This window comes from Patagioenas fasciata, chromosome 9, assembly GCF_037038585.1.
Source record: "Patagioenas fasciata isolate bPatFas1 chromosome 9, bPatFas1.hap1, whole genome shotgun sequence".
NCBI lineage: Eukaryota > Metazoa > Chordata > Aves > Columbiformes > Columbidae > Patagioenas > Patagioenas fasciata.
Genome location: NC_092528.1, coordinates 18,780,373 through 18,803,287, shown reverse-complemented (window position 1 = coordinate 18,803,287; position 22,915 = coordinate 18,780,373). Strand labels below are relative to the sequence as shown.

At 39.6% G+C, this 22,915-nt stretch overlaps 1 protein-coding gene across 4 annotated transcripts; it reads right to left on the bottom strand.

Moving 5' to 3' along the window:
* Positions 1–1,779: 1,779 nt before the first annotated feature.
* On the bottom strand, positions 1,780–21,459 carry SKIL (SKI like proto-oncogene). Of its 4 annotated transcripts, none has more exons than XM_071812559.1 (7): positions 21,337–21,459; positions 17,741–19,673; positions 13,050–13,147; positions 11,688–11,926; positions 11,237–11,478; positions 9,998–10,222; positions 1,780–6,912 (listed from the first exon to the last, which is right to left on the bottom strand). In XM_071812559.1, the coding sequence occupies exons 2-7, from the start codon at positions 18,845–18,847 to the stop codon at positions 6,751–6,753; spliced, it is 2,073 nt and encodes a 690-aa protein (XP_071668660.1). In that variant the 5' UTR covers positions 18,848–19,673; positions 21,337–21,459; the 3' UTR covers positions 1,780–6,750. The 4 variants fall into 4 exon arrangements, with proteins under 4 accessions (XP_071668660.1, XP_065700772.1, XP_071668658.1 ...); XM_065844700.2 differs by lacking the exon at positions 21,337–21,459 and adding an exon at positions 20,388–20,532; XM_071812557.1 differs by lacking the exon at positions 21,337–21,459 and adding an exon at positions 20,221–20,246.
* Between the last annotated feature and the right edge of the window lie 1,456 nt (positions 21,460–22,915).

Genomic DNA, 22,915 nt, shown 5'->3' with positions numbered 1-22,915 from the left:
ACGGCAGGATACGAATGCACCGGCTGTGGACACATCCCACTGTAATTTTCAGTCTCCTGCAGTTCTGTTTCCTTAACCACAAAAGCTTCTTAACACTGCTGTTTTCTTCCCAAATGTGCCATTTCAGTCACTGCAACTGTTCAACAGTGCCCGGTGGGCACAGCTGGAATTATTTCATTAATGCCAACAGGGACGTGAAACATTTACTGTTTTGTCACTGTTATAATTAACACTACCAATATTTAAGTGAATATAAGTTAGTGTGCTACAAGTGAACAATGATTCACAAGGTCCACACAATCAGAATCAAAAAATGACTTACCAGCTATACACTGAGTAAACAGATACACTTGGGGCAATATTCTTAACATTTGCCATTTTTAAAGCAAGTGCTACACTTGCATTTATTGCAGCAAGCGTCAACACCTTAAAAATCAATCTTTTTAGCCTGTTACTCAAGCAGCTTTTGCTTGATCAGCAGTTTTCTCTGACAAATGACATGCATTGCAATTAGTCACTCTTGCACAAGCTACCAACACCCTATGACTTTTCCCTCGTACAGGTGACTCACCTTGAGCTTTTTCTTTGCGGGGTTTCTCAGCCCAAGAGCTTCTCGTTGCTTAGAAATACAGCACTATCAAAATATAACATGGGATTCAGAAATAAAGAGAGTTAATTCTTCAAGTGGTACAGCTAGTTGTTAATTTTCTTCCATACTAAACGCTGAGCTCATCAAAATATTACCAATTTCATCTTAATCCTGGTTAATACTGCTCATTTCTCTCTCTTCAGGTGTAAAATACAGGTAAGTACAGGGTACATTAGACTTCAGAATAATCTGAAATGTAATGAGGATTTTCTATATGCAAGACCAGTACCTTAAAACAAGGACAAAGTATTTTTACTCTGGTTTAAGGGGAAGGAAAAGTATCTGTCTAATGTGTGTGACTGCACTTGCTTATCTGTCAAAAAAGTCCAACACTCGGCATGAATGAAATCACTTAGAAAAATCTCAAAAATATCCAAAAAGTTATATTTTTTTACTACAATTTGTTTGTTTGTTTGTTTTTAAAGTCACCAACAAAATGCAGTCTATTGTTGTAAGTGGTGGAAACTCAACCTAAAGGAAGACCCATTGACATACAGCTTACAGAACAGCTCCCTTTTCTTGCCTTCTTCTTCTCTACTCTGAATTTTCTATTGAAGATCCCTGTTTGGCAAAAATGTTAAGCAACTTAATAATGTGATTTACAGAAACACAGAGCTCCTGAGAGTCACTGTAGGGCATATTTTTCATCAGCACACGAAGTATAATTCTCATTTCTGATTTTAGCCTTTTATAGATCTCAGCATTTTATATGGTGATGTATTAATTATGTTGCTCATCACTAAGCTATTAAGGAGGAGTGTGAATAACTCATCAAGTAGTCTCAACAGAAGCTGTGCGCCAGAGAACAGGTCACATACACAAGTGGTTGTATTTACACATAAATACCAACTTTATGTCAAGATACACCAAAATCTTCGTGTCAATACTATCTTCACAGAGCCATTAAAAAGATTTAGAAGATGGACTCATGGTGAGGGAGGGCTATTGATCCTGTAGATTTTGCTAAAAATGCCTACAGTTTGCTAATCAGTTCCACTGTAATCAGGTTTAAATTCACCATAATCTAAATGAAGGAAGACTCTGTCCTCCTTAGACAAGCGCTGTTGTTAAACACCTTCCAAAAAGTCAAGTTTACAACTCAGTCAACAAACATATTTCAAAGCCGAGTGTTCTGACATTACAGTTCTTTATTTGTTTTTGAATGCACAATCTATACAGGTATTTACAAGGCATGAAAATGGATAACAGCACAAAATACAATTGAGGTATAAGCTAAGAGCACAGTATGTCATGTTTCAATAAATATAATTCAAAATTTGTAAACTAAGTGACCAGATAGATGCCTCTTGTTTACTAAAACCATATAAAATATCTGTTCAATCTCACGTGAGGTAGAGGACAGTTTTGTGTGTCATGTAATGCAACCACAGCAACTCTGACAAGAAGACTGTACATCATTGGCAAAGTAGTAGAAACTGTTGAATGCACTGATCATTGTTCACAGGCTTTCCCCTGGTTTCAGAATAGTCATTCAACCTGTTGCCTTGAGCTAATGCAGACTTTTCTTTTGCAGCCACTTTCTGTAATTTAAAATAATTACACTGGCATGTCAACATCAATAAATACTTTTGAGGGTGAGTATGAAAACAGAAAAAACAGATTGAGTCAATCACAGAAAGCAACATAATGGCAACACAATATTTTAGACCAACTTTTTATTTCCTACAATTAGTTTAAATAGTACAGCTGTGCTTTCCTTTAAGTGAGGTATCTATATTTGAAGAAAAAAAAAATCCATTTATACTGTTACATTTAATCAGTTTTCAAATAGCAAAATTTTTTGTTTGCTGTGCTTGATGAAGTGCCTAAAACTCATTTTTCAAACATTTTCCAACTGAACCACTAACCCTGGAACAAACAATTTTCTAAGTAATGGAGACACAACAAAATGATTGTGTAATTTGTAAGCAATAACTGCTTTCACAAAAGCTAAAAAATTGATCTCTTTTGAAATAGAAATATGCAACAAATATTCTACGAGCTGTCTGTAATGAAAACTGATGAATACTTGCATTGCAAATGTAATGAGCAAAAGAAAACCGGAATTTGCAGCTTTCTGCTGCTTAACATTGACAGCTTCAATAAAATTACTGAAACATTGCAAGCACAGATCAACAGGTAGGTGTAATTACATCTTTTGTCAACTTCACCATGTTACAGAAAACTCTGTTGTGTGGATTAATTACACGAATTAAGTGCAGAAAAAATACAACGTTGTTATCTTTACTGACAATCAAAATATAGACTCTACGAACAAGTGAATTCTAGGAAGCTGACCATGACAGCGTTTCAAGGCCAACTTCACGACTAATGCTAGGAAAGTTTTCCAAAAATTCCAGAACACATTCTAGCCATCCCCTCCCCTGATATAAAACAAGAATGTATGAATAAAACATTGTGACTTCCAAAATATGGGCCAAGCCTTATTTTTTCAGGCCACCAGTAGCTTTACGCTCCCACTCAACTTTTCCTACTTCACTAATTGCATTTTGCCTCTACTATATACAAATGATTTTACATCTAAGCTATTAATATATTAAATATAGAATAAAATTAGTTTAAGAATGTGAAACATAACTACATTTATCTAAATACTCAAGCTGAACGATATGCTTTACAAAAACTAAAACACAGACTTAGTTAAGTTTGGAGATTTAGATAAAAATCTCTTTCATCTAGGGATACACAGCGAACAAGGGCGCTTTCAGACTGTCAAAATGACAAGAGTTTCACTCTCTAAGATCTTATATTTTCTTGTTGATTAGGGTACACAAAGCATGTGAAAGCTCTCTTTTTAAAAAAGTATAGGAGCAAAGTAGATATTCACCTTGAATCCTTAATTGGTTCCTAGAGGTGCACTAGCCAACTTTGACCTTGGTCTAGGTGTTCAATAATGCAACTTTCTAAATTATGGACAATTTTAGGATTTTTTTCCTACAGACTTCATGTCACAACTATCTGGGAAAATGACTTTTTGCCTGGGAGATCTGCAAGCAATAACTGAAGGCAAAACAAATAATAGTACATAAAATGAGCATGCTGTGACCAAAAGCAAGGACCAAATGACAATTAGTTTCTACCGGTATGTGTGCACTTAAGTGAGGGCCCTTGAGTGTGCATTCCAAGTTTCTGTAAAGTAAACCACTCGATATAACTAGTATAGGTAGTGAAAAAGGTCAACATGTATTTGTTCTAGAACTTATACAGTATTATTTACAATTTACTAAAAAACTATCTCTCAAAGACTGTGAACACACAAAATCTATGGCACATTTATGTATACGTTATTACTTAAAATCAGTATAAAATTAAGTCTACACATACGAAAATTACTTATGTAAAGAGCCTGAAAGTAATATTGAAGAATTTTAAGAGGATTACAATAATTTAAAATGCATTCTAACTTTCAATTAACTAAATGGAATATTTACAAAGCTACTTTTAAAGTCATTTTAATAAATGTTCTATTTGCTTTTTCAGTCAGATGTTTTAAAACGATTAGGAGGCCTTATGTGCAGCTGGAATTGCTAAAAACTTCACAGAGCTGCTTGAGTTCTCACAACAGTGAAAATACTAGCACAAGCTATGGTCTCCAGCACAAGCCAGTTAACAGCTGGTTGAGAGGTGGTTACGTGCTGGTTGATGCACAGGAACTGCAGCCCACTGCAACTGCCACTGCAGAACATCTACCTGGTGGCAAAATGGGAAATTTGGGCAGAATTCACACAACATAGGTAAGACCTGAATAGAAATGAAATATACAGTATTCCAATATGATAATGCCATGAGGATTCCATACATTCAACAGTTAGGCTATAAATACTGTGGTAAATTTGTTACTGCAGCTGTATTAAATGAGTCTGCATGGCATTATCTACACTGACAATTGAACAAGGCTGGTTCAAAACACTGATCCTGAAAAGCAACTAGAAATTATCTCTTTCGATCCTTTGATAATACCTCGATGAAACTCTGAATTCAGTTTCCCAGGACGGTATTTTTTCACTTGCCCATGTGGCTAATCCAACATAGGTTCTGCTGATCACACTGGACTACTTCAAATTCCATCCTCTAATAATCATACTTTTATCAACATTCTTGTCTACTCTCCCCATAGCCACAGTTTTGGTGGTTGTTACAATAAAACATTGTGTTTTAAAAGCAAGGAGTGCATACACAAGCAGCATCATTTATACTCAAATGCTTCCTTACAACCATCGCTATGCTGCAAAGACAGGCTGTCTACTTTTCTGTTTTCTTTAAAGCAATAATTTGGAGATGGAGTTGAAGAAGGGAAAACGTGACCTGCGTCCGCTTTTATGGTCAACACTGACAAAGAAATTGTTTGATTTTTTTTCATCTAAACCGCTTGAACTGTCAGCGTAAATATGACACAAAGTCCATAAACAAAATTATGAACAGTTATAAAAGAATTATCCTATGACTTCGCGACATTTAATTTACCACCTCATTTCTCATTCAATGTATATATATGTGCAATTTTATCTTTCTCTGTGATATTCAGTCCTGTTATACCACTGAAAGAGAAACAAAAAAGAACTTAAAACTTTTCAGTTTCACAAGTTCAGGAAAAAAATAACCCAGGTAGGCTTTTACTAGTGGTTTCATCCAAAATTAACTGAATTTTTAAGAGAATAATAAACCTAAGTACCTCAACAATAGAAGCTAAAGCACAAGTTAAAATTATATAGTAAAATACCAGAACTACTAAAATATTTCTAGTCACTGACATAATCAGCTCACATCTGTCACCTCTATCAAACATTTGGAGAGAAGTGCAAAAAAGTATTTCTTCATCCAACTTTGTAGTCATGCGTCTAATCCACTACGAACCAGACTTCCAAAGTACTCAAACATTATATATACATAAAACAGTAATTCTGTACAATTACACATTTTCAAATGTTATAGCTTAACAAACATGCTGTATTTCTTACTTCATGGTAACATTACCATGCCATTCAAAAACAGAGACTATCAAAATTACTTTCAAAGTGCCATATCTCAGAATTTTCTTTTTTAAGCTATTATCGCAATGTCAGTTAAGGCTTGTTCTTTGTAATGAAAGAAAAATCCACAAGTTGGCAAAAAGCTCAAAGTGTGGAGGCTTAGGGTACTAAAGAAACTAATATATATTTTTAATATATATTATTTTTCTTGAAAGCATTGGTATCTGAAAACCAGTCAAGTCAAGCTTTCTCAGTATCTAGAAGAAAAAGCCCCACCTTTAAGCCTTTCATTAACGTTTCTTTCATACCTACTATATAGAAGAAAACAAAAGAAAACACATGAATTTTTAATTTCAAAGATTATATTGCTATTGTAAATTTTTTCATTTACAAAAAACCCCTAATGTTTTCTTCTTCCAGCATGGCAAGCAAATGCTGGCTCTAAAACTCTTTAGATTGATAACAAGTTGTTAAATACAAAATATTGAAACGATTAGCTTGACTTCACATAATGAAATCACGGGAAAATTCCTGCTGGTAAATCACTTTTGATGATCAATCATCTATCATCATGGCAATTTTGCATCTTACCTTACAGGTGAAAAGCTGCCTTTACTTTTCCCCATTTGAGAAGACATAATTCTCACTGAAACCCAAACTCCTTTTGCCCTTGAAGAATTCAGAATGTTCTTGATGTACTTTTATAACTGGATGTGCAATTGATAGCAAACTAAGATCACTACAGACATTTCAACAGACAAAAGGTAAAGAGTCCTCATGATTGCATTAGAAATAGACAGAAACTGGTCACTCTAAATTCAACAGTTTCATATTTTTCATTGTTTGAGAAAAACGCCAGTATAAATAAATGCAGATTTTCATTGGCTAGGAAAATCTAAAAATGTACACCCATCTCTGTTTATATATATATATATATATATATATATATGTGCGTGTGTGTGTGTGTGTGTGTATATCTTCATCTGGCCTTGTCTGGGAAACAGAAATCTGTAAAGAATACTTTTTCTTATCATGCAGAAACTGCTCACAACTCATTAAAAACCAAAACACCCTGTTTGAAGCACGCAGTCACACTTCCTCTTCCAATTTCTATTTTCCTTTTCCATTTCTTGAAGCTTTCAAGATCTGTAGCTTCAACTCCTTTATCATCATCTCTAACTTTTCCCTTGCCTCTCGTTCTTGTCTCAGTTCATCCTGAAGCTCTTGTCTGTCTGCCTCTGCGTGATCCAATCTCTGTCTCAATTCTGCCAGCTGTAAAAGAGAGAGGACGGAGACAGAGCAGATTTTAGCAAACTTACTTGTAAATGTCAACTATTCATTTCAAGATGCCACTGACGACCACTTTATGCATCAGATACAAATATTTCTGTTCACCAGTACTTATCAGCTCATCTTCTACAGTTACGCAGTTACCTGCTACACCATTAGCAAATGACATCGAGATGGGAAGCTGCATAAACATCGGAGTAGCATAAAAAACATCAAGAAGTCTAATTTTTAAATACATATAAATTGTATTTATAAGAACTGTCACACTAGACCATGTCAAATATGCATATAATCTGTTAGGAAGATTGTGATGATGCCTGCATCAGACGTTTCACAAATCCCAGAATAAATAGTACTTTTTAATTTCCCAGGTTCATTTCCCTTATCTGACAAAATATTACTTGTTTATTTCAAAGCCTTAATGAATACCTAGAACAAAACGACAAACACTGTTTTCTGATACCCTTTAACACAAATGAAACAGAGTTACCAGAAATTAGATCCAGAAAATTTTGAACATACTGCCTGTGCGTTTGTGTTTACAAACATAAACATGAGTACACGCCTCTTTTTTTTGTGAAATACTTTGTGTTTAAATACAGAAATTAAATTTCTTTTTCACCTTCACTTGCTAGAGTGTCATCAAAACTTATTTACAGAAAGATCTGGAAAAGTCCAATGAATTTTTCAAGTGTGGGAAAGTTACTGCCAATTGTTTACAGATACACTACCAGCAATCAAAACAGGGAGGAGAATGGAAACCAGTTATGTTCTCTACTGTTGACTTAAGGGATTATTTCTTACGAAAAGACTTCACCAAACCTAAAAAAATCCACATGCCTATATAAAAGACAGGTATCTACCTGATCTAACTCACCACTAAACACACACCTCACTGAAAATGAGGAAGATGGCTCATGAGAATGAAAGAAGCAGAAGCACATGGGATCACTGTTGTTTGCAAATTGCTATAAAATGTACCACGCACAGAGGTGCTGTGCTGATTTTAGACAAACATCACATTCAGTGAATCTTCATCTCCACTTGTATAATCGGAAATATTTAAATGGTTCTTAGTATCATCAAAAATATTTGAGTGGTTCTTAGACAGCAATATTTTGCTTGCAAATTAATGCCAGGCTTCTGACTCCATTACCTGGATGAAGTAAAGTGTTGCAGCATGACAATGCCCACTGCCTACATGTCACAGCATGTTCTACATAAGCACGTCTCTAGCTGAGTTTTGATTTCCAGCTCTAAGGAAAGGTTCCAGTACTGGTTATACTGCCCTATTGCGATTGACAGGGTAAAGCAACAATTAAACGAGACAATTTAATAAATTAGTTAAAAAGGAGGAGTAAAGCAACAATTAAACAAGACAATTTAATAAATTAGTTAAAAAGGAGGAGAAGACATTAAGTGCATCTTCAGGAAGGCTTAGAAAGTAGAACAGATATTTAACCAAGTTGTGAATCTCAAATTATTCATTTTGCTTAATGTACAAAGAGGGTTCCTCCCAGTCCACAGTTCTCAGAGAGGAAAGGCAGCCTGGGCGACTGCTTCAAAAAGACAGACCAAGGGGTTTTTTTTCAAATGTTGCATACACAGCCTGGGCAAGTTACCTGCTGCCAGAACTTCTGTTTAACTCAGGTACTTCTGACAACTGTTTGGAACCTAGGGACCAGAATCTATTGTAAGGTGTGATAAATGGGAGAAAAAGGTTCAAATTATATGTTGCAAACAGCTCTACCACACAGGTAACAACGGACTAAAATTCCATGCAAGTTTTCAAAGTCTAACTTAAAAAGAAAGATCTAACCAGTCTCCCTGCAAAACAATCTAGTTTTTACCCTCTAAAGAAAGTGAGCTACACAAGCCATATAAAACATGCTATACATTATTATCTTTGTAAATTAGAACATGTCGTTACTTGCAGTAATAGGGCTTGTACCAGATGTTTAGTAAATCAGGCCTTAGTCAGAGAGGATTATTTCTGGCAGTAGAGGTTAGAAATCTGTGGAGTGGGATGTCACGAAATTAAATTCATGAGGAGGATTTATGATGCTCGTCTCTGCTCTACTCCCCAAAAATACCAAAACCTGTCTCTCAAGTACTGCCTGTTTCTTAGTTCAAGACAGTAAGAACAGGAAATGTATACAGCTATAATCTAATGATCAAAGCTTTACTGAAGTTTCAGATTTTGTTAATTAAAAAAAAAAAAAACAAAACTGTGAAGACTAGTTTTCCATGACATGGTACAAAATACATCAATATACATATAACCATAACTGCAACTGATTTTGAAAACGGGCATCCCAAGGCTCCCTTTGGCGTTACACTGGATCTTTTCCATTGAATTGATACTAATAACCTCCAACGTGAAAAAAACAGTAGTAAAAGTTAAAAAGAAAGAAAAAATATCTCCATAGGTTTTGACATATGAATCCAAGAGACAGGGATAGAAGCCAATAATATGATTATTTTGAAGAGAACTCTTGACACAATCCTTTGACAGAGCACAGAAGAGGGCTGATGAGATAGCACAGAAGATGGCTGATGAGATAGCACAGAAGATTCTAGCACCGAGGAACAGGAAAGGCAGCAAGGTATGTTACTAACCTGACAAAAAGGTGGTTGTGAGGTTTGGATTTTTTTCTTTTAACAAAAAAGGAAGAAAAATGTTACAGCTTGTTTCTGTAACTAACATGGGAATGTTTAATGCTATAACATGGGCAAGCCTATATACATGAAAAACAATTTGTTATAAATGACAGTGCAACAGACTTTATGTTTAGGATTAGTATTTCATCAATAACATCATAGAAATACCTGGAAAGAGACTCCTGTAACACTTGACAGGTGAAGGGTTTCTGTAAGTTGCATTCTACCACAGTTGTAATCAAAGGACAGGGAAATAAATATTGCTCTCACTGTGACCTACTTCGGCATTAGTCTCTGGTATCAGAACACATGGAACAGGTGAAAGCTTAGGGTGGTTGAGCAATAGCTTCACTACTTCCTGATACATTAAATGCAGTTTGGTTTGAAATAAACTTTCCCTTCTCACCTGTGCTGCATATTCAGCTTCTTTGTCTTTTTCTAAATTGGAGTCACAGCTACACTTCTGCTTCATCACTTGGTCCAGTTTCTTCTCCAAGTCTCTCTGCTCAAAATAAAACTCTTCCATTCTTTGAGCATGCTCTGTTTGCAAGCATTCAAGTTCTTTCTGTAAATTCTGTTGCTCTTCAGTTAATTCCTTCATGGCTTTAGAGTTGTTTAACATTTCCACTTCCTGTCAAAAAAAATCAGGATCACATACACCTTGGTTCTAAGATCAGAAAAGTAAAAAACATGATTTAAATATCTATCTGGAAAACAATGGGGCCAAAAAGCCTGATAATGGTGTTTATTTACTTATCAATAGCAGCCTGGACTTCTGTAGCAAGCATTTCAGTATAAAGAAATTATTTCTATTTTCAAGTACACAGAGTTTCCTGAATTAGATTCACAATCTCTAGCAGTGAACCTCAGAAAACAGTTGCATGAAGCGCAAAGTCAGAACAAAGAATAAGTGAGTTTGATTTCTTTTTCCCCTAGTTTTTTGGTATTTTTCTTAAATCTTAATTTTTTTAAACGTAGCTACAAGCTTTACCTCCAACAGCAGAACAACTTAAAAGCAGCAGTTCTAGGGCCCTATTTGAGCACATAAAATAAAATAAAAAATTAGGTCTGGTCTATGAACGTAAGAAGCCAAGACACTATTTACCTGAATGTAGAAAACAGAACTGTAAAATCACAAGTGAACACCAGCTTCTAATGTCATCCATTACTAAAAAAAGACTAATAAAATCCCCCTAAAAACAAGGGTTATCAAATAAAAACAGGAAGGCAGTACTCTTTTTTATACAGGGTAGTGAAAAGACCATTCCTAGAATACTAATGTCTGCATCTTTAAAGTCCTGGAAACTGAGAAATTTTAGAGGACTTCAACTATATTTGCCAAAATATTTAGATGTTTGGAAAACATTTTGAAGTGAAAGCGATACTTTTCATTTGGATAAAATGAATGAAGTACCTGCTTGAACACAGTAGTTGCAAACTGAAAAGACACCATTTTTCACTGAATTCAAACCTAATAAGTGTAGGGATATTAAAGATTAGGTGCCTGCACTCAAGCTGGGGGAAAATTATCAGTGTGCTCTGGTGTTTCTAAATGAATGTAATCTGTGATATTGATTCTAGAACCAACAAGCGAAAGTCAGTTTTCCAATGACAAAAGCGAAATGCACTCAGATTGGCACTGTACCATTTGAAGCTGCTGTTTCCTCCGCAAAATAGAATTTAGTTTTTCTTGCTGTTTGATGTAGGTTTTCATTACTTCTTCCATGATCCTTCCCTTATCGTCTTCACAACTGATGTCTTTCATGAGAGTAGGGGACAAGGTTCGCACATCATTACCTACTTCAACACGGCTGGAGTCTCTAGTGATTTTGGAAGAAATGCGTTCAGGTTTTCCACCTCTTGCAGAACGAGTTGACACAGGGGGATCTATAAAGAAAAGAACACAGCATAACAGTCACAGAGAGTTAAACTTCCAGAGTTAAAAAAGACGCAAAGAAAACTGAAGATTTATATAAAAGTCAAAAGAGTTTACGGAAAACTGAAGTGACATCACGAAATACTAGCTTGGTGTTGAGATTTCCAAAATTATATGGTATAAAAACTGAGAAGACTTCAACATAATTTTCACTACTCACCTAAACATTTATGCTGCTCCACACCAGTTTTCAAGTCTATTTTTTCCTGTTCTTCAAGAGAAAGCTCTGGATAGGAGGCAGCTTTTTTGTGCTTTCCACTACTGAGCTGCTTCTCTGACTGTCCAGGTGAAGATTTAATTATTTCCGAAGCTTTGACTGTTGTTTTTGCAACATCCTTATATTGTGATGCAAGAGATACGTTTGGGGCAACCACTTTATCACACATATAAAGGTAGTAACTGAAATAGTAGAACAGTAAAATTAAAGGTAAGGCATAATGAATGATGACTGGTAGAGAGCAGTAAATTTAATTTAATGTGATTTCAAACTGTGAAAGCTACAATGAAAAATAGACATCCTTTTAAAATTTTTCCTATGCAAGAGGAAATCCTAACGATCCTCTTAATCTTTACTGAGTAGATTATCCAGATAAGGTTTTGAGGCTATCAAACAAAAGGATTTTCTAAACATGGCTGATTAAAAATTCACACAGAAAATCACATGAAGTCTTCATTTAAATGCAAAGAGTGAAACTAGAATACCACTGAATCCAGACTCTAGCATTTTCATAATCCTTATATTGCCAATGGAGGTTGGGGGAGTGACCAGAGTAGTGCGAATGAGCATTTCACTCTTTAAACAGCAAAGCTGTGTACGGACAGTGCTGGGGCATGACAGGGACCAATGCTGTGCACTAGTTTGACGCGTGTTGTTTTGATGCACACTGCTAGCCAAAAGAGTCTGATCTCACCCATATACAGCAAATGCACAACCTCATGGGGATGAGGGTAAGAGGTATGTCAAGCGAAAGAGTTTCCCTCGATGCAGACGACAAACTGTGTACTGTGTTAAGAAAATGCACTTGGTTTCTAAAATCGTGAAACCAATCAACAGACAATTCAGCTGTAGCCATTGTTCCAGTGTGGAACAAAGCCTTCAAACACCTTTCACAGGTGTTTTTTGAAACGAAATTAAGTTGCGCCCATGATAAATAGGCCCTATACAGCTTTCCACATGCACGCACTGTGTTATAATATGAAAGCTTAAAAATTACCTTCTGTCATTTCTACTCTGAAAAGGAAAATTGTAATTACATTTCAATTGTATTGCCTGCTGAAGAATACTCATAGATCACAGCTTCAGTGCTGCACCAAAAACTATTCATAAGCAGTTCATTAATATTTACACTAAGAAATCCATTAAAAGTTAGGGTTCAATTATTCCTGTGCAAGCTCTTAGAGTTTTGCTAACAGTTCAGGTTGCGAGTACATTTTTTTCAGTTTAAATTATCTTTAAATAGCAAAAAATATTTAAATACTTGTGTATACAGTGCTTACAGTTCTATAGAGGAAATTCAGTTACCTGGGATGGAAAAAGGAGGGTGGTTGAGGATCAGTTTCTGCTTCCTGCTTTATAACTGGATACCACTGCGATAATTCCAGGCTCTGCTGTGATTCTGCCTAAAGAAAACAAAATAAATTGGTAATTGGAAGATGGATACATGTTATTTACATTTTCAGAAACACTCCTCAGTGGAATGGCATTTATACCATTAATACATACACATCAGAGAAACCAGGGTACTGGAAAGTGGAGTGTCTTTGGCAGAGATGTATAGTGATGCAAGCTACAGATGTTCTTTCATCTCAAATTTCCCGTTATGCACAAAGTATCAACGAAATTAAAAGAAAATCTCTTTACAAACATATATAAATTCTCTGGTGAGTTTCCAGAACTCTGCCAAAGGCATGCTAAAAATGTTTGAGAGAAACATAAAGTAGAAATTAGAATTACCAAAAGCCTGTAGGAGCCTTTTGCAATAAAATATCCATATCATAATAAACACCTGCCAGATACTTTATTACAAAATAAAACCTGTGAATAAAATGGAACAATTACTGCTGTTCCAGAGACAGAACTTTCTTCAGTTGTCATGAATTTGTACTACAGAAGTGGGCAAAGCTGCTGCAGTAACACACCACCACCATTCCCACTGCAGTAACAAACAAAATTAATTCAGGTGCATTAGAATCTGTTATCTTAAAAAACTTCTGTGCATTTTGTGTTTGGAAGGCACTTCTTTTTCTGTTTGTCTCCAGAAATATTTTTGGAATTACTCTTCAGTCAAAGTCAGTAGTGAAACGTTGTGCTGAACTGCAAGGTTACTATTACTTTCAAGTGAAAGGTGTCTTGTCACACACTAAACAAGACCCATTGCTGAGAAATCGGTTCTTCTTTTCATCATATTAAAATAGCCTTGGGAAGCGGGTTTTCAGGTAAGGTGTGGTTGGCTGACCCCAGCCAGCAGCTGAGCACCCAGGCGGCCACTCCCTTCTCACCAGCCCAAAGGGGATGGGGACAAGGGCAAGACAACTCCTGGGTCAAGATAAAGGCAAACTATCACTCATCACCTCCCACAAGTGCAGTCTCTGAATAACATCCACCTTGGATGCTAAAACATCCTTTCTCCCCCATCTAGCCCAGGTTTTACCACCGAGTACGACATGAAGTATAGAGTATCCCTCTGGCCCCTGCCAGTCAAACACTGGTCTGCTACCAACACTGGTTTAGCCACAAATCCAAAGCACAGCACCATACAGGCTGCTACAAACTAAGTTAACACCGTTCCAGCCAGACCCAGTACCTTTGGAAGTCAAGAGAGTACCCAAGGACACAGGTGTGGCTGGTACCCAGGTCTGCAGAAGAGAATGTCACTTGACCATGAGAAAGACCAAAATCCCATCTACAATATTCTGGTCAAAACTTCCAGCTGACTAAATTCAACTCTAGCAATGAAACCAGAATTTAACTCCACCCCTGAAGTTCCCCAAATCAGTTCCAAGATAGATAGATAGAAAGGAGGGAGGGTAACAAGGAAGTTAGGCTGCAGAATAGTAAACTCATTATCAAGCCTTTAAATACTAAAGATTTGAAACACCGCCAAGAACCTCTAGAAAAACGGCCTCATCCTGACACTTGTGAAGCTTTTTCGCCTTAGTCGGATCATTCCAATAATTTAAATAATGTACATATTTTCTTCTACTTACATTACAGCTAGAACACAGTAATCCAATTTTAACTTCTGATTCACATCTTGTCCGTGTTTTAGGACCCACATCTTCCCACGTTTATGTATTTACATATAGAATTATATATCAGGTAATCTGTACTTTCAAGTTATTAGGTCAGATTTTTACATTCCCAGCTATTTCAAATGGAAACCAACTGTACTGTCTACCCATTAGTGTACATTTTACAAATGAATTGCATAACTTGCAATAAAAAAATTTTACTTACGAAAGAAAATGAAAGGTAATCAGAAACAGACATGATTCCTTCCTCACCTTCTAGGTCAACAGAGATAAAGTCTCTATGTCAATATACACATGTGTATTTCATAACCTAGCAATCTGTTTAGTTTAGATGCTCTTAAATAATTCCATAAAGGCAATATAACCAAGTAAACTTAAAATCGAATTACTCCTACCTAAACTGGACGAAAGGGCTACATGAAAAACATGTCTTATTTTTCTTCTAAAGCTAGTTGCACAAAGCTGTTCTTTATAGAAAAAAAAAGATAGATAGATAGATAGATAGATAGATAGATAGATAGATAGATAGAGAGAGTAGTGGTTTCAGACTAATCATTAAGCCAGTAGCTTTAGCACAGAACAGATTTACAAAAATACTCAGAAGAAAGGTTAACTCTCCACATTGTGAGCTTTTCCCCACGTGGGGTGACCAACTCAAGGAATTAGTCTGAAAGGCAAGACAAAGCTTTAGTGCAGAGCAATTATCAGAAACTGTCACAAAACCAAAGGGAATGAGGATCTGCCAGCACAGACATCAGCAGCGACTTAGTGACAGCTGTTCCTGTGAAAAGCAGGTGGATGTCACACTGCAGAGTCTAGAACTCAACAGAAAACAAGAAACACTGAAATATATAGCTTACAGCTTTCTTACTAGCACAAAGAATAGAAGAAATTAACCCTGCGAGTACCCTGTCTGCTCTTAAAACACTGAAAGCAACAGCGCATTTTCACTGATAAGTGAATACACTCAGAATGAAACGCTAAGGAGAAAGGCAAGGCATAGGATCTAGGATGCTCCAGACTATGGGATTCAATTAGTAATTGTTACTGGATGGACAAAGGCCTAGTCAAGGGCAACCGATCTTCCTGGGCCCTCCAAGATAACCTCAAAGTTGCGTCAGCACTGTTGAGGACTGACTCAGCAAAGGCGGTAAGAAGGTGACAAACAGCAAATGGAACATCTGAAAATAAATTTCCTAGAAGTGTAAGAAAAGGGAATGTCTACACGTTGTATGCAATACCTCTCACACCACAGAAATGAGGGAAAGAAAAGGCTACTGAAGCAGTGCAAGCTTCCCCAGGACAGGGAAACAAAGGCTGTGCTCCAACAACCCCCTATTAAACTCTTCTAATCTTTTATACTTTCGAGATGATTATCCATGAAACACAAAGAAAAGGAAAAAAAAAAAAAAGAACCTTTTCCCCAGCATTTTATCTTTGTTCAAGTTTTCACAGTTTCTCTCACATTGTGATTTCATATGCTGCTTTGTAATAAAGAACTATACAGGTCTGCAACAGAAGACTCCAGAAAGTGTTTGTGTTTCATTTGCACTAGTCCAGTCCAAGTTACTGTTACTGCTAATTTCAGCTGTTGTTTTCATCTGTACACATGAAACTGAAAGATCTCATTATCTGAAATCTGCTACTGTAAAAAGGGAGGCAGTATTATAGGTATGAATACAGAAAACTTTCCACTGATGCATCCACTATACTATAGTTTATGACACGGGCACTACAAGGACAAAGACTGTCAAGTCTTTATCAGATGAAAAGCAAAGTCTCCTTGCTATGAATTTACCCTCATCTTCAATCAATTCCTCATGCAGAAGCACACAATACTGCAGACTTTCATGGAAATTTTCTGATAAAATCCCTTACTGTAAGCTGACACAACTGTAAAAACACCTGTTACTGCAGAAAGCCTTTCTGCAATACTAACTTTTCCAAAGTTTATGCTGAAAGTTGTCACCTTACAGCACACCTTTGTGGGCTCAACCATCTGGACTACTCTTGCTGCTATTTTGAAATCCACCACAAAACACTCAACAGGCAAAAAGGATATATAATCAAACCAGTCGCCATCACACAGACATCTAAATGCCAAATACATAGAAAAGAATCAGTCATGGGGCAGGATGCTTTAAAGCATCTTAAGTTTAAATTATACCCCCAAAAATTGTACCTTCTATGAATGGAAACATATATGATGATCAACATTTATCGTGTGCTTGTCTCATTATTTAACATAGAAGCTCTCCAAGAGAAAAATAAGCGCTGTATTTTTGAACCACAGCACAGACTTGCAGCAGTATTTTAGGAAAAAATACAACATCTAATATTAACCATTGTCAAGATACCAGCCTACAGCTCATTACTTGGGCTGCTTAAAACCCTCTCTTTTTGGCATATTTCTCTATACAACTGGTTTAAACAGAAAGCTACTGCTGAACAAGCAGACTTCGGGCTTCTAAAAAGCAACCCAGCACGCAAAGTCATGAGATGGGTGGTTAGCAAGCCAGGTCGCCACACACCGCACATGTGTGTGCTGGAGTAAAAATAACAAATGAAGAATTAAATTGTAATACTTGACTTTCAAGCTCCTTCCTGCTTTGCTCAGCTGCTGCAACACACACTGCATAAAACATTCTCAAAGGTCAAATGGGAGAATGAAGATTTCCACAATAGCTCCGAATTTTCCAGAGACTGTATGCCTCGGAACAGAAAAAGAACTAACAAAGCCAAACCAGCTTGCATGATGTTACTTATAGCCCAAAGAGGCAACAAATTACCACACCTTTTAACAAGAAATGTATTTCCATGGTGAAGCAATCTCACAAATTTAACTTAAGCTTGATTTGACAAGCATTCCCATTTAAAAAAAGAAAGTAACACGCTTCCAAAACAAGTATTTATGTGTGAGCAGAAAAGATTTGTGAATTTTACAAGCGTAGGTGAACTTACTTTGGACCGAGTTCTTTTCTGATTTTTCTCGCTGAATTTCTCCTTCATTTCCTCCAAGAGATGTTTCAGTTCCCGTTCCTCTGACGTTCCTAAGTATTTTTGGTTAATATGCAGGTAGCAGTGCCACTTGGCCGACTCAAATCCCCAGTGGCACGTTCTCTTGTCTGGAGATCTGTGTGAATGCATCACAAATGTCTGGGGTGAGAACATCCCGTAGCACTCCAAGCACTGGATACACGGATCATCCGGCGCAAGGTAGAACTGAGGTGCAAACAAGCCCTGGCACTTCCCCAGGCATTCGTGCTCTACTTCAAAGGCACTGCCAGTCTCTTTCAATTGGGCCAAGGTGTTCTTACCAGGGAGAAAACTGCCATTTTGTGGAAAAGTGCGAGGACGCAGTAAAGCGTTACATAGTCTCTGAGCATCAGTCAGCGTAATTAGCCCACAGGACGGAGCATTAAATGGAAGAATTCCCAAAACCTTCAGAATATGAAGCTGGTCAGAAGTGCACCTGGAGCAGTATATATACAGTTCGTCACACACTGTATTGATCTGCTGCAACGAAAAATCTCGGAGAACTGAATTCAACACTTGAGGCAGGCAAAGTCTTTTCTCTCCTCCAACTTTAAAACAAGAGATAGATTCCCCCTCCAGTATAGTCTGGGTGAGTTCTGTAGAGCTGTCTGGAGGAATAAGCAGCGGACCAGAAAGTATTTGCGGCGATGGAAGAGGCAAGAAGACAGTGGGCGACATACTTTCCTGGGAATAACGAGCTGAAAAAGCTGCTGGTCCACCCAGTGAACTCTGGCTGCTCAAGTGGAACTGTGCCAACGTGTGTTTCAAACCTGGATTTAAATTCAAAGGCTCAGATAGCGAAGTGCTGTTTGGCTTGGCGGTTTCTCCATCAGCCTCCGCAGAAGTTTCATCATATTCATCTAAGTTTTCCTTCTTTATCGTTGGCAATTTATTTATTACAACTCGTACATTGCTATTCACGTGCATTTCTGTCATTGCTTTTTTTAATGGAGGACTCCCATCCTCTTGGATCCCACTCCTTTTTTGGTCTGAAACTAGACCTAGAGGGAAGTTTATTTGTGGGCTTTCCATTGCTAAATGCCAGAGCTTTAATTAAGTTAGTCTTGAGTGTGCATTTTCCTGCTTGTTCATACAAAAACCAGTTTCAAGTGGTCTCAGTTACCTCAGGTACACCAAATTTTGCACTTCCAGTAAAATGTTATTTTACACTCAAACAGTAAAAACTGTAAGTTGTTTTGCATGTAATACCATAAAATTAGTAAGAGAGGTTACACATTTTTTTCTTAGTTCTACAGTTATTTGTTCAATTTTCTCTTCTAAAAACTGCACTGCGATATGTATACAAAAGGCTTTTTTTCATACCCTGTCCATTATTTTACACAGTACTCTTGTACAGCGATTTAGTAGAAAATGATGAGTTGATGCAAGAAAGTCTGTCCTTGATCATTTTTTTCTTTTAAAAAATATGTCTTTTCAAATAAGTCTACGTTTAAATACTAAAATAGAAAAATGGGTCTCCATTTGAAGAATGCTGATCTTAATGCAACTGATCCAAAATTTAGTTTAAGTTATATGAAAATTTTATTCAGCACTTTCAGTTCTTGGAGATCAAACACAATCTTAAGGGCTTGCTTTATTGTGCTGCCAACTTTATGATTTCACCATCAAGAGAGTTACTATGGTAGTTCACAAATAAATCCTCAAATTAAAGGCTGAGCCAGATCGCCGGCAAAAACCTAAATGTCCCTACCCTAGAGAGTCACCTTTCGCACAGATGTCACTGGTGTGTGTCAGAATTTGCCCACCCCAAGCTATTAGTAATAGAGGTAAGATCCAGGCCATGGGCTAAATCCGTGTCTCGTGCTAACACAGGTTTCTGTCAGTCTGTCCAGACAACCTGTGAAAAGAGAAAGAGGCCAGTCGTAAGCCACCCAAAATTATGAGTTTGATATGTCAAAGAAGAGATAGGTTTCCCGATTAATTAGGAAACGTGAACGCGCAGAGGGCTTTCCTTTCAGCCCGGGCAGACGGGAGAAGCCGGCGGCAGCTCCCGGAGCGCCGCATTCCCCGCCCGGCAGCCGCGGGCGGGCCGGGGAGGGCGGCGGCACCGGAGCGGCTCCCTCACGGTGTGCACCCCGGGAAGGAGAGGTCCCCCGAGACAGGAGAGGCCGCTCTCCATGCCCTCCACCCGGCAACCGGCTCTTCACCCCGCATCCCCTTCCCGGAAGAGCCCGGGACGCCGCATCCCGCCGCTCGCCCCCTGCTCCCTCCCTCCCCCGCCGTGACTCACCTCAGCCCCGCCGGCACCGCTCCGGGCAGGACTCACCCCCTCCCGCTCCGGGCTCACCCCTCCGCCCTGCCCGGCTCCCCCGGGGGCGCCGCTCCGCCGCCTCGCTCCCTTCCCCCCGGCCCCCTCTCCCCGCCCGCACTCCCCTTCCCCCAACCTGCCGCCGCTGCTGCTGCTTCCCTCCCCGGGACGGCGCGCCCCTCCCCCCGGCTCAGCCCCATCCCCCTCAGGCGCTCCCGCCCCTCCCCCATCGCGGGGCCGCCGGCGCCCCCTCCCCCACCAGCCACCTCTGTTTCCCGCCCCGGTAACTCCCCGACTCCTCACCCGGCGCCGCGGGGGCTCCGGCAGCCCGGGGAGCGGAACAGGCGCCGCGGACGCACCGCCCACCCGTGACCTCACTGCGGAGACGGCGGCGGCAGCACAGACAGCGGCGGAGACGGCGGCGGCGCGCGGGCACGAACCCGCCGGCGGCGCGCACCGCCCCTCCCCCTCCCGCCGCCGCAGCCCCGCCCACTGTCTGGGGCAGCGGCGGGAGCGGCCGCCCCACCCCCGCCCGCCACCGCCTCAGCGCCGGGAAACCCTCCCCCAGCGCTCCCCGCCGGCAGGAAAAGGGGGGGAGCGTGTGTGAATAAAAAAAACACAGGAAAAAAAAAAAGTTATTTCTGGTAGTCCTCTCGCCGCCTGCCCTCAGCTCACCCGGTCAGACCCAGCCCCGGGCCGCCCTGCCGCCGCAGAGCCCGGGAGAGTACGCAGGGCCGCCCGGGAGGGCCGCTCGCAGCGCCGGGGAGCGCCCGGGCGGCGCCGCTGCTGGGGCCGGCGAGGCGAGGTGGGGCAAGAGCAGCCGTGGCAGAAAGGGAGATGGAGCCAAGGGAGAACGCAGGCAGCGAAGGCGGGAGAGGAGGGAGAGAGGGAGGGAGGGAGGGAGGACACTGACAGGAGCTGTCAGGTGTGCCGCTCCCCTGAGGCGCGGCGGGCAGCAGCCAGCGTCCCTCAGTGACTGTTCCTCAGCGAGAGCCTCTCAGTAATGGCCCCTCAGCCACTGTCCCTCCTTCAGTGAGAGTCCCTCGGTGACCGTTTGTCCCTCAGCGAGGGTCTGTCAGTGGCCGTCTGCCCCTCAGCGAGGGTCTCTCAGTGACCATCTGTCCCTCAGTGACCGTCTCCCAGCGAGAGGCCCCGGGCAAGGTGGGCTCTGCCCTGACCACCACTGCTGGGGGTCATGGAGACACGGGGCAAGGGAATTGATGGTGTCTATGCCCGAATCAGCTTCACTGACCTTTCCTCCCAGTGGCGGGCTCTTGTCAGGCGGCACTAGGAGTGAGGAGATGCTGAAGTGAAGAAGATTTAAATTTGAAGACGGTCAATACCATCACCTCTGCAGAGAGGCATTTACATGAGGGGCTTCTCCCACTTCAGGCTTGTTCCTGGAAGGCAAAGATGTTCTTCAGGGACTGCTTAGTCTTTGTACAGCTACTTTATGTATTGCAAGTTTCTTCTGTCTGCAAGAAGCCTTAAGGCTTTTGGTTTACATCTTCTTTGTAAAGGCAGCGCTCCAGCTGAGATTAAGGCACAATCCAATTTGCTGTTGCCTTTCATCCTGTACAGTTACATATTTTGATGCAATGTGGATATAAAAGCACAGCAGAGGAAAATGGGGCAGTTGTACAAGCACCAGGCACCGCTCAACGCCAGCCAGCACTGCCCACAGTGAGCAGTGTCATCTAACGCCAGGCCAGAAGCACTAGCAGAGAACAAACAAAACCCACTTCGCTGCTGAGCAGCTGATCAACAGAGGGGTTTCATGCACTTTAATCCTTGACTTTGCACCTTCAATATGCTCAGCCTGGCAGGGTTTACAGATGGAGGTGCCCTTGAGAATCACAGCAAATCTTCTTTGCGAATCACCTCTTAACTTGCTTTTAAACCCCCTAGCAGTTGCAATATTTTCAACAATATCTACACCAATTCCTTCTGACGATGGCCAGGCAAGGAGTGATACGGGACTATTGATGTCATTTTGCGTACAGGTTTTGCCCTTAATGTTAACCTTAGATGGCCACATTGGTAGGTAGGAACTATCCTACTCTATCTTTGCATAGCAGCTGGTGCATCTTTGGTGGTGCTTTATATTGCAAAAATGATAAATTGCTGACAGTTTAAAGTAGTAGAATAGGTTTTAGAATAACTATATAAATAGCAGCGCCTGGGCTTTTAACAGTAACTCTGTGATCACAAAGACAATGGTTGTATTTATTTTTTAAAACCTAAAGAGAACCACTTGACCTTTCTATTATTAAATAATTCAGGTACAGACAAAGGAATTGTAAAACTGAAATAAAGCATGACCTCAATTTTTATATTCAGTGGAAAGTGTTGTAACAAGGATCGTTGTTTTATTGTTGCCATATTGTAGCACTCAGGCAGAAGCATTTCCTACAAAGTGGTACCAGAAAGGAGCCTTCATTTTGTCTGGGGATCACTAAAGATTGACTCTGTCTTTCCTCAGGGAGCATTTATCATAATAACTACCATCATTATGGGAAGGGCATTTTTCCTTACTTATGTTTAACCTGCTACTTTCTGTCTCCTTTTGCCAGATTTAATCCCTGTAACTCCTCCATAGCAGCAGAATCACAGCTGAAACATATAAACACATCAGGCTCTACATATTATTTGAGTTTCATGAACTGAAGGATGGTCAGGACTTACACGTCTGTACTTTCCACTTGAGATTCACCACAAAGAGGATTTGTGTATTTAAGGAAATTTAATAGATGTTGGACCATAAACCTACTCTTGGCTCATCTTTGCATCCAACAGCATTTCATCTAATTTAGCAGCACACAGTGGTTAAT